Source organism: Uranotaenia lowii, chromosome 1 (assembly GCF_029784155.1).
Source record: "Uranotaenia lowii strain MFRU-FL chromosome 1, ASM2978415v1, whole genome shotgun sequence".
Lineage (NCBI taxonomy): Eukaryota > Metazoa > Arthropoda > Insecta > Diptera > Culicidae > Uranotaenia > Uranotaenia lowii.
The window spans coordinates 183,400,327-183,413,046 of record NC_073691.1 but is presented as its reverse complement, the minus strand read 5'-3'; the positions used below and the strand labels follow the sequence as shown (position 1 = coordinate 183,413,046).

The window sequence follows — 12,720 nt, the reverse complement described above, 5'->3', positions numbered from 1 at the left end:
TCACGACTTTAGTTCAAATTTAAACAGGTTCAGTATTTCTTTTAAACCACTTTTTCATCCGTTATCTGTGAGTGGTATCACTGTCGAGAAATTTAAGATGTTAAATAAACGATGTTGCCTTCCTGCCACTTTTCGTTGCAGAAAACGAGCCATCGACGCTGAAACCGGAGGGCGGGGCGGCTGTCGAGGAGGGCGAGCAAGTAAACGATGATGACATCCTGGAGCAGATGCAGAAGAAAGCCAAATCCTATCGGCTGAAGCTGTACAAGAAGCATAAAAATTTCAAGCACAGCCACCATCATCGGGGCGGTTACTATCATCCGATGTACCAGCAGCATCACCATCATCAGTATTATCGGCAGAAAATGCTGGAACGGGAACGTGACCGCTGGAAGCAAATCCACGACCAGCAGCAGCTCAAATCCGGTTACCAAGGCAAGATACGGTATTTTGATAGCTCGAATAAACTGGAGACCAAAGATGACATTAAAGCTCATCTGGATGGGTACTCCAGCCGGGAACAGCAATGGCCCCATTTTGAGACGGTAATGAATTCGTTGAATAAAGAACAGCAACAGGATAATGTTCCTCCTTACATAAAAAAGTACAACCGCCGTAACAAGCAGCTGATTGATTTGCTAGAGGGAACTATCGCGCCGTTATCGGATTACAGCCAACGACATCACGAGAGAAAGTACCATCGTAGAAAAAATCCTCACTGGATGGAGGAGGATTTGTTCGAGGAACAACGCCCCAGCCCGAATAATCTCGGAATGCAGCGAAACTATATCCAGGAAACGATCCAATCATCAACGGCCCACTCTAATGCCCTCCCGGGTGAAGGAATCCATATTATATACGAGAAAAAACATAACAACGACGATGACCACGACTATGGCCATGCTACCACCAGTATGGATCCGAATCACCCGTACAAACTTTCCTCCCGGGCTGGCCAGTTTGTGTACCATCGCGTTGCCTCGCCTCAACCCATCGGAGCCGGCTATGGACGTTTAAAGCGCCAGCGGCTGCCCTTCGTGGCCATCACCGACCGCCGGCTGGGCTCCCCACCCAAGCGCCGACCGAACGCCGTCAGCGGAAGCAGCAGTAGTGGTGCCGCCACCAACATCGGCAGCAACTCAGGCAGCAACAATCTTCTGAATCACCAACCGATGCCTTAACTCTAAGCAGATCATCTCCCGGTACACAGATAACAACAACAACAACAACCAAATCAAGAACACCGCGCAATTTCTGTGCACACCAACCAGACACAAACACAAACTAAACTAAACCCTCAGAGAGTTTGCACATCTATGGTGGATACTTTGATTTTTATTCTTGTTGTTTTCAATCCTACCTATGGCGACCGTGACAACACCTTTGTATTGCGCTGATATTAATTTATAAGAAATACTTTGGAGCTTCGATTATATTTTTTCTATCTCTATCAAAATAAGTCATTCGAAATCAAAAATGTTTTTTTTTATTTCAATCATTCTTTTTTTCTCATTTTAACAGTACCACCATAAATGGAAGGACCTCTTAGAAGTTGTTCAAGCTATGGGTGAAAGCTTTTCCGAATCAGAATAACGAATTGAAAGGAATGTTGGCAAGTCATTTTCTGGAATATATCCCACGAAAAAAAACTTTCCCTGTCAGTTCTAAAAAGCGAATCACACGAACCGGAAAAGGGACATCCACAGTTTGCCCAACGATCCGCGATGTTTGACGAGATGCAGATACAAATACCGGGTCTGGTATCTTAAACATGTCACCCTTCCTCTCAATCTCACTCACTCTCGTTCAATCTCAAACTCGTGCATCGCGTTCAAGGCAGCTGAATTCTTCCTAGAAGATAAACACTTCTAGAAGAAATTTTCTTTCGTTTCGTTTACAAATGCTAGTAGAGTTTCTCTTAAAAAAGTAAACAAAAAAATAAATTAAAAAATTTAAAAACAAATGTTAGAATAATACTACTCATAGCTCTGTACGGCTTGTATTCTAGAAGTTCGGATCGGTTAAACTTCTCGATTCAATACAAAGTTGGGGTGACTCTGGTTCAGCGATAGCACCTGATAGCGCTAAACCGAGCAGCTTCTTGGAAGTTCAATCGATTTTACCATCAGAAAATAAATAAAAGAATAAGAAAAACACCGCCGCTAATGTTATTTGATGAAAAATAAGGCTCTCTCTATATATAAAAAGCATACAAACAAACAGCCCTAACAGCAAAGCTATTTGGCGCCAATTTAGAGGAGACAAGATAAGAAAAATACAAACAATTAAATGACAATAAATTTTCTTATAAGCCACAACAAAGGAGATCATCAATAAAGAAGCAGAGAAAAACGCTACACAAAAGACACTCACATACTCAAAAGCACTGAAAACAGTAAGTATCAACTTCTTTCCGTTTTTGCTTACGCTGCACTGTGAAAGCACACAATGAAAAGTGCTTCAAATTGCCAAGATTAAATTGTTATCATGAAAACACACACAATGCAGGAAGGGCAACGTGCTTGAGGAAAAGAAAAATGGCGCACCAGAGGAGAACTTCTTGGCTCAATTTACCCTCTTTCATCTTCCTCATACAATAGTTAAGATTGACTCGTCCCGATGTGGAGCTACGCCACAACAATATCTGCAGGATGGAGTGTAAATCAGCCAATCGATGACGATGAAGTGTTACAATGTTACAGCTTCTGGAATATCCTTTCAATTTTCTGAATTATCGAATGCAGCACAAAGCCTTCATACACGCAAAATAATCTGCACGTCGTTTTCATCCAATTGGTTTTCTCGTAGCTTTTACCAAAAAAAACATGTAAAAGCACCTCAATAAGAATTCGTGCTTCATGAATGTTAAGTGAGCTCAACGCAATATTACGATGAAGTAAAACGTATGATAATTTTGGTTCGGAAATGAAATTTGAGTCAGTTAAATCTTTTTCTTTTTTTTTTTTCGTTGTAACACGGAAGTATTTCCAACAATAATCCACTTATATTCAATCATATATCTGATTGATTCTCGACCAACCATAAATATTAAGCTTTCCACTATTTGTAAATGATTATCTGTTTGTTTTTCTGCATTCAATTATACATATAATACATTCAACTATATGTGTATGATTGATTTAATACATTCAACAAGAAATAAAATAGATTCAACTATAATCGTATGATTGACCTTCTGCATTCAACAATAAGTATGGTACAACTATAAGGGTATAGTTGATTTAACTACAGATATAATAGATTCAATTATATTTTTAGATTTGATTTTGAAAGGCCAACAATAGATATTGTAGATACAACTTTAAGGGTATAGTTGATTTAACTATAGATACGATAGATTATATTTATATTTTTATAATTGATTTCTTAAGGCCAACTTTATACATATATTGGAGATTCGCCTGGTATATAAATTTAAAAAAAATCAGAATTTCTCACATTTCTAGTTGTTTTGGTAGCCGCTTCAATCAAGCAATACGAATGACCATGTCAACAGCTTTAAAATGAAGAAGCCACCGTTTCGTTTCTGCTTAAGTAATTTTTTGCCTCCGCCATGATTCTGAAAATTGGAAATCACAATTAATCACACAATCCCGGTGCTATCGAAGGTTTTGCTTACTTTTACTTGTCTGCGGTTGCTGGCCTTTCCCAACAATTTTTTTTTTACATTCTACTTCTTCCGTGCCGGGAGCTGCACATATCTTAGCAGCAGAATTAGCCCACTGCACCCGACAGGGATAGGCCTAACGGATCGAAAAAAAAATAAGAACTTCAACCGCAGAAAGATTCCTTAAAATGTAAACATCAACCACTGATTGAATCTATTACATTTATAGTTGAATGTGTAGAATCAATCATACGATTGAAGTTCAATCCATCATATTTACAGTTCAATCAATTAAACTATTATAGTTGAATCTATTCTATTTATAGTTGATTGCAAGAGGTCAATCAACAGTTTTTGGTTGAATCTATCACATTTATAGTCGAATCAATTATACCATTATAGTTGAATCTCTTATATTTATGGTTAATTGCAGAAGGTCAATCAGCAGCTTGTATTTGAATCTATTACATTTATAGACGAATCTCTGAATTCAAATAAACAATTGTAGTTAAATCTATCATATTTATAGTTGAATGAATTATACTATTATAGTTGAATCTATAATATTCCTAGTTGGTTACAAAGGATCAATATGCAGTATAAAGTTGAATCTATTTAATTTGTAATTGAATTCGAAATAATCAACTACACTTTGATGATTGATATAAACTTCTGAAATAATTGGAAAAACTCGTCTTTTTTCGCCGTGAATGAAAATCAATGTCAATTAAATTGAATTAAATTTATTTGCTTCTTATCACGATCAGTCGACATAAGAAACATGTTAACTGTAATTGAAACAAAAAGTAAAAATATTCTCAATGAATTGCACAAGGTCTTACGGCACAGTTAACTTCGGTTTCTGAATTCCCAAAATATTACATACAAGATAAATAATTTACCGTGCTCTATACCCTATAGCGTTGGCACCGCACGTAGGAAGCTCCTGCTGCTCAATGTGCCGGAACTTCTCTCGAACCACTTTTCGACCTGCCTAAGAGTATATTTTCAATCAGCGAGAATCCAATTTTCATAACCATGACTTACCTTTTTCTTTCGATCTTCAATTACGCTTAAATTGCTCCATCCGTAGCGTCGTAGCGAGCCACAACAATCAGAAATTTTATAGTAGAGTTTGACAATTTTCTTATAAGAATTCTTACAAGAACACGTTTGTAAAGAACTGTTCCAGATGGACTTCAAGTCATCCACTTCAACTTTAAATACGTGAAGTTACGCTCTTTAAAGAAGTCACTACACAACACACGTAGAATCGATGGGATGCAACAAAATCTTAGTTTACGTGAAAAATCCCGTATATTTAGTTTCTAAATTATTTTGCGTGTACGGACAACCGCTAACAAGAAACATGAACAAGAAAATCCTACTCTTCAACATTTGAATAGTTGAATGGGACGGCGATTTGATTATCCAACACTGGAAGACTGTACAGATTGTTAAATTCAGTTGGTCTATTTCGAAAGACAAAAAAATAAAATTTTCAAAATTGTCAAAAATGTTCAAAAATAGTCAAATTCCACATACGAAATTAAAGAAAATTTCTAACAGCCATCGTGCTACAATTCAAAGTTGAAGAATGCAAAAAACGTAACATCCACGTGTTACTCAAAAGCTTGATTCAGGTGACATCAGCCCGTAGCAGAGCGCACTTAGCAAAAATTAAGATTAATAATAGGTATTATACAAGGCATAAAAAAAAGAAATATTCAACAAACGAAATCACTAACATAAAACTAAAGACAGGTGAAAACTGGATGAGCTGTTGCTGTTTTGCAAACAATGAACAACAAAGAAAAACAAACATACAAAAGAAACAAACAACAGGAGACAACACAGAGATCAAGTTGTTTAAAAAATCAGACACTTGATCAAGAGCTGTCGCTTGGTTGGTTAAAATTCGAAGACAATATATTTATTAAATAAATAGTAATGATAATGCTAAATATAGTTATAATAGAATACAGATCTCACAATAACACTCTAAAAGTAAACAAAAATGTATTTACTAACATATCAAGAATACTATGTAACTGACAGAAACAAGCAAAATCAAAACAAAACTTCGTGGTAAAACCAGACACTCGTGAAACCAAAAAATAAACAAAAACAAACTCAGATCTATAGCTATGGTTTTCCGGAATCAAAAGTCCATGATGTTTAGATATTGCAGCAGAACAAACACTCATAAAATGTATACAAATCTACGCTCACTAGCAGAAAAGATGCACTATTTGAAGGATACACACAAACAGATAGCAGTTGCTGGGCTGTTTCCACAGCGACAAAAAAAAACAACAACAACACAACAGAACACAATCTATCAACCGAATTCAAGTGGTCGAAACTTGTTTACAAACAAAACAAACCGAGGCGAATGAGAAAAATGCGCAGTGTCTACTGCAACTGCCATTTGAATTCGAGTAGCATAACGAGCACACTTCCACACACACACACACAAACACGAAAAAACGTTCCGCTCCGCTGCTTGCCCGTAGACGGCTTACATATCAGTGTAAACATTGATTGTTTTGAAACCTAAGCACTTGGCGTTTATGTGTAAGTGTTAGATTTTATCCAATACTATGGACATTTCGAAATCCGTAACACACGAATGGAATTATGACAATAAATAAGAGGAACCATAAATTTTGTACTGTGTTTTTGTATGAAAATCTTCGCGATTGGCGTTTTCAATTTGTGGAAACATTTTATCCCGAGAGATACAGATATACGCTTTTGTGTTGTCAATGTTTTGATTTTGTTTCCGATCTCACGACGTTACACGATGGATGCGAACGTGTTTGAATCACATCAAACCAAATAAGCAATAGACGTTGACAATATATATATTTCGAGAAGTGTCTGTCAAACATAATGGAGAAAATACAGCTCTTGCTCGCGTAAGGAAAACATCAGTAACAAAATCCAATTACACAAAATATGTGTGGGAAAACATTGAAGAAAAACAACACAATATACACGTTTTTACTTTTATGACGCTGTTTCCTTGGCAACCGTTCGAATGTATTGGTTTTCATTTGCTATCCAGTTAATTTTTCGAATTTCAAATGGTAGTTCTATGGTAAATGCACACTGAACTAGTAGCACTCACTTACGCTGGCAAGTGTTTATCGCAACCACAACTCGGGGCACACCACGTAAGAAAGTTATAGTCAATTTTCTGTGTAAATGCACAACCGACAAAAACAAAACCGAAGCACATGACAGAAAAGAAATTTTCTCAATAACACACAAAACACAAACAAGCAAATCGACGAAACAGTTCAAAAGTAACAACACTGAAACTTAGACAAACTCACACCCACAGATCAATAAACAAACTGCACTTTTTAATGTAAAAAAAAGTTAGCTGATAGAAATCAAAATAAAGTAGCTATTTTACTATCGGATAAGAATATCAATCTACTGTAGCGCGAATAACAAAAAAAAATGAAAAAAAAACACAAACTAAAAGTAAAAGTAAACAGCCTACTGGGGGCTACCTTTACGAGGAAAATAAACGCGACAGAGAAGCCTCTTCTTCAACTGATTTGGTGTATATTTGACAGCAAGAAGATATTAGTTAATTAAAAAAAAATGAGATCTGTATCAAATGGCACAGGTAAATGGTTGAAAGCTACAGCAACAAAAACAAAAAAAAAAGAACAACAATAACACACTGCATATGAGTATAAATTTTAAGACAAAATGTATAGATATGTCACTTATTAAATCAGCAAACAATTGCGTTGCTACACTCTGAACAGATACCGATAAAATACATTAAAACCAAAAAACGGAGATAAAAGGTATTGTTTTGACACAAAATACAACAACTGGAAACCCTAAATGTTCGCATCGCCCCCAAAACAGGATGAGACATTTTTTACACTTTTACTCTCGCCCGGTTTTGTCTCCGTGTTTCGTGGTGAGTGCTCACTACAAATGAGTGAGTGGGGCCGGATCTCAAGTTTTCTTCCTGGTAACCCTCAAGGAAAGATTGGGAAGAAAACGAAATCTTACTCTAGATTTTTCCCTTTTCGGGTTCCCTGAGAAAAGGTTTGATTTTTATTTCTACCGAACAGAACTCCCTTGGAGAGAAATAAACTTAAAATTCGCTAACAAAGGCTTTTAAAATCAGAAATCGAACGAAACGATTTCATTGGCAAATGATCGTTGTCTAAGGGAAGGTTTTGAACGAAGTAAGCAAGTAAAGTGAACGAAACAATAATTACATTTAACAAACCACGATTAAGTCGAACGAAACGTATATGAACGAAAAAAAAAACTTGCCGAAAAAAGTTGGTACAATGCGTGCGAAATAAGATAAACAACAGTGCAGCAAAACAAACAAAACAAGAAAAAAATACAATGGAGCGATGTGGTTACAGAAAACAAAAACACACCCATGAAATATAGAGAAAAAAAAAAGAAGTAAAAACAAACACAGAAAAATCAAGCAGAAACAAGTGTATGAATTGTTATATTTTTCAAATAAAATAACATGAAACAAACTTCGGTGGTTTTCGTTGTTTGGATTGATGACAAATATAATTGATTTTAAAAGGTTTATCCAGTTTTTATGTTTGCCATTTTTGTTATTCATTCATTTTTGTCATATTTGTCATTTTTGTCATTTTTGTCATTTTAGAATTTTTTTACATTTTTCGCATTGTGTCATTAGCGTCTTTTTGCCTTTCAATAGTTTTTTATGAGTATAATATGGTTTTTAAATTTTTATTTGCTTTAAACAAAAACAACGCACTTATCAACAAAAATGGTAAACCTTTTTGCGAAAAGCGATTCACTCACTCGCCGGAAGTGGTTAACAACTTTCGGTAAACAAGCTTAGCTGGCCACTGCTTGCTGGTTTCCCGGGAACCCATTTTGAGGATATTTTCGATCTCCGTAAAAACACGATGATTGTTCTTACAAAGGCAAATATGTGGTTCCAGCTTGTTTTTATCCCACCACCACCACCGGTGGAGACAAACATAGGGAGGGTTTTGGATTAGGTCAACTCCTACACACTATTCAAACTTTTACCACTTACATGGGAATGAACGAGCTAGGAAAGAAACAGTTTCAAATCGAAGGGAAACTTCCGCCCACACAGGTAACAATCCTTCAGCCGACCCCAATTTCGGTACAGGACTCTTCAAGTGGCAATGACTTTGCATTTAATAGGATCAGAACTTGGGAAAGCTAACCACACTTCACAGTTTTTCTTTTGGATAGGTGAGGGTTTTTTTTTCTCTCCTCAAACTTGTGTTTTCCACTTCCTCTCGAACGGAGTGAACTACATCACTTAGTCACGTGATAAATTAAAGATTCCTATAACACCGTGAGAATTCTTCAGAGTGTTTTTATTACTATTATTTCTTTTTGCAAGAAAGTACAGCTTAACGCCTTCGCGTAAAGTTTCTGGGTCAAAAAGCTTTTTTTAGTCTTACTGGAAACCAAAGGTATAATTTATCCTCAAGATTAAGGAAAATGATGAAAAAGCAATAGACACAGGTCAGTGATTCGATCCAATTTCTAAGGCATAAAAGTAAAATCACGAAATACTTGAACACTGACATTGTTCTCTTCCATGGCGACCGTCATAAATCGATTCAACGAGTTTCTAAGTAGTTGCACGTAAGTGAAGGAAGATCTTTAAAAGCATCGTTCGTTTAAAAGCATCGTTAGTTCTTCTAAACAGAGATTAACGAAAAAACCACTTTCAGAAATTGATGAAACTTTCTGTGAAGCTTCTTAGTAAAAAGATTTACATGTACGAAATTTGATGACTATCTGGTAAGTTGGTTTTTGAGAAAGCGTCCAATACACATGCTCATTGACCAAATTTTTTTGACAAGATCGAGTAAAATCTAGAAAAATCTCAATGGGAGATTCAAAAACAAATCGTAATCTACTATTCAACAAAAATTTGAATAAAAGTGATTAAATCCACCAAGGTAATTAAGTTATCAAGCGCAGGTAGAAGTGTTATCAAGCGCTATCCGAAAATTGCGATTGTGAAGCGAAAAAAATATTTTCGTTGAGCTGAATGTTAAACAGGTCTAATTTCGTTTTTCAATGTAAAAAAGCTATTCACCGATTAAATAAACAAAATACGGTGGTCAAATCGTGCGCAAAATATTTTGACCGCTAGCAAAGAGATATTTTCGCAAAAAATCGTAAAAGGCAGCCAAATGAACTACTAAGTGGGCACCTGCTGGTTGCCAGCCAAAACAATTCCAGAGATAAACAAGGTAAAAAACAAATTGAAAAATTCCTGTCTAAATAGCACTTGAGGTGGCTGACGATCTGTGGCAGCTGTAAATCAGTCAGTGTTACTGTTGAAACTAACGATTAGGTAGTTCGCGTATTGACGTTCGTTGGTGGAACTGACAATCGCCAGTGTGGAGTGTAAATTTGTAAAGACCTCACAGAGATATCAAATGAAGATTAACTCTATTCCGCCACTGAAACCTGCGTTGTTACTTCATTTTCAACAGTTACATTATGCGAAAACTGTGGTTGAGTGATAAAAAGTAAAATATGTTGTTTATGTGCGGAAGGATGACAATCTCCTAAATTTTCCGTAACTTCAATCCAATTAAAGTTTAATTGAAGCTTCAGGATACAGAAAACGTAATAAAATAGGATTAATTTTGAAAAAGGGTGGTTCGTAGATTATAGGTGGCGCACGTAGCGCCCGAAAATTAAAATCGATGAACTTCTTTATTGAACGCTATCTTAAAAATCACTTGATACAACGTCTTAAAAATTTGCAAATGTACACTAGGGTGGCAATGGAGGTATGCCAAAATTTAATGATCACATTTTTTAAACCGACTTTATACATTTTGTAGATTGACCCCTAACCTGTGCCAAAATTAAGCTCATTCGCAATAGATTTAGAAGTGTCTCAAAGCGACTTAGATTACATTACATTTAAATATCAATGTATTTTACTAAATTTCACAAAACCATTTTAAATGTTTTCAAGATTTATTTTATAAAAACCTTAAAGTTTCAGTTTTTTAACCCTCCAAAATCACCAAAGGAGGGACCAAAGGAAATTCGCAAAACCGATATTATGGTTTTGATACCAAATGACTTAATAATGCATAACACGTCGAGATCTGGTGTTATCTCGAAAAAAATCAACTTTCTGGAACTGGAAAATCGGCCGTTTTTTGAAAATCCGACTAAGTCCCACAAAGCTAATTTTTGGCCAAAAAATGTTTTTCGATGTTACACAAGATCACGACGTTTCATACATTTTGAAGTCATTTGGCGTCAGAATTGAAATTTCGATTTTCTGAATTTTTTTTTGTCACACCTTTGTGGATTTTGGAAATTTTGAAGTCGATTTCTCAAGATAACACCAGATTTCGATGTCTTATGCATTTTTAAGTCATTTGGCATCAAAACTAAAATTTCGATTTTTTATTTCCTTTGGTGACTTTTTAGAGTAAAAACCGGGTACTCTAAATCAAGACCGAATGAGCTGAAATTTTTCACAGGTCTGTTTTTTTTTCTGCCAATCTACATATGATAGGCTTACAAAATTTGGCATGGCCCATTTGGCTTCCACCGTAATGTACACATTACATAACTCGGCAGCTCCACTGAAAATTTCATTAATTTCCATCCCTGCATTCTAAAGTTGATGTAACAAAGTTTTTCATTTTTTTAATACACTTTTTATGTTCTATGGCGACCGTCAAAATAGAGTTATCGAGTATCAATGTAGTCAAACCTGCTTGTTTAGGCTTAGTGGACTGTATTTTTGTGCAGAAAGGAAACGCACTGGTTTCTAACTTAAGGGCTCTTTATTTATTCTTAGCTTACAGTTTGGTAGGTTTTTACACTTAATTAGATTGTACGATTGAGGTTTATCACAACACTTAACTAGGTGGAATTGTTCTTAATTTCGGATTTTAACAACGCGCACGGAATCTTAACCTTAACTAACTCGCCTCGCAACGTGAGGCTCTTTATATTAGCAATTCCAATGTTCTGGAATGCTCAGGACGCTTAGGATCCTAATAATACAGTTTGTTCTCGAACCTTCTGAATTGTAGAATTCCAGAACATTCTAAAGCACGTGGAAGGAAAATCTGGAATAATCTGGAACTATCTGTACAGGAATATTCTGGATCAATAACATTCTTCAAGCTGATGTAAAATTGGCTTGAACACTGCTCAGTAAACGAAAATTACCGAGTTCGGTAATTTTTAATACCGATCTAATCCTGTAATTTGACAAATTTCGGCAATTTATGAATATGATGTCTTTTTTCTACCGAACTTCGTCTATCGGTTCTTAACTTACCGAAGATCGTTGATTTTTTTATCAAAAATCTTCATGCTGTCGGTCATTCGAAGAATAAGTACCGGAAATCTGTGAAGTATTTGCTGGCAGCATGAACTTCGAAATGTTGTTTGGCCTCTTTGTAATTTCTGTAATTTGTACTTTCTTCCGAATAGTGAAACAATCTATGATTATGATTATGATGGCTAGAATTTGCTATCGTCGACGTAGTAGTCAACACAGCAGAACAGCATTGTAAATAAGTTATTCTTTTTTCAAATTTAACTTTCACCTTATCATTTTAATTTTGATTTTTTAACAGATGGTTGAAGCAAACCACACAAGCGGTTAATCGTATTGAGATCAGTTACCTTAGAGAAGGCTCAAAATTAGAGGAACAACCAATTGGACAGCCGTTAATCAGAACATTGAGGCCCGCGTAAATTTCCGCAAATAAAAATTCAAGGTAAATACAATAAATTTCAAAAATGGCCAAGAGCATCAATCAGTTCGTGTAATTTTCTTTGTGAAGAGAAAATCCTCAACATTTGCTGAAAAATAAATCCTTTCAAGACACGGTTATTTCGGTTATAATTAAAGACGGGTGTGTTACCGGTAATTCGGTGAAAATTACCGAAACTTTTATAGTTTCGGAACATTTTTCCGAAATATCGATATTATTTAAAGGTATTACAAATATTTCAAGTACTTCGATAAAAATATTACCAAAATTTTTGGCTTTCCGGTAAACAAATAACGGTAA

At 35.6% G+C, this 12,720-nt stretch overlaps 1 protein-coding gene across 2 annotated transcripts in view; it reads left to right on the top strand.

The window, feature by feature from the left end:
• The window catches only part of LOC129739856 (lateral signaling target protein 2 homolog), a 224,989-nt gene extending 217,504 nt beyond the window's left edge, over positions 1 to 7,485 (top strand). For both annotated transcript variants that reach the window (XM_055731407.1, XM_055731402.1), the window contains exon 4: positions 142 to 7,485. In XM_055731407.1, the coding sequence (XP_055587382.1) occupies positions 142 to 1,181 (1,040 nt within the window). In that variant the 3' untranslated portion in view covers positions 1,182 to 7,485. The remainder of the gene's footprint in view (positions 1 to 141) is intronic.
• Positions 7,486 to 12,720: the final 5,235 nt, after the last annotated feature.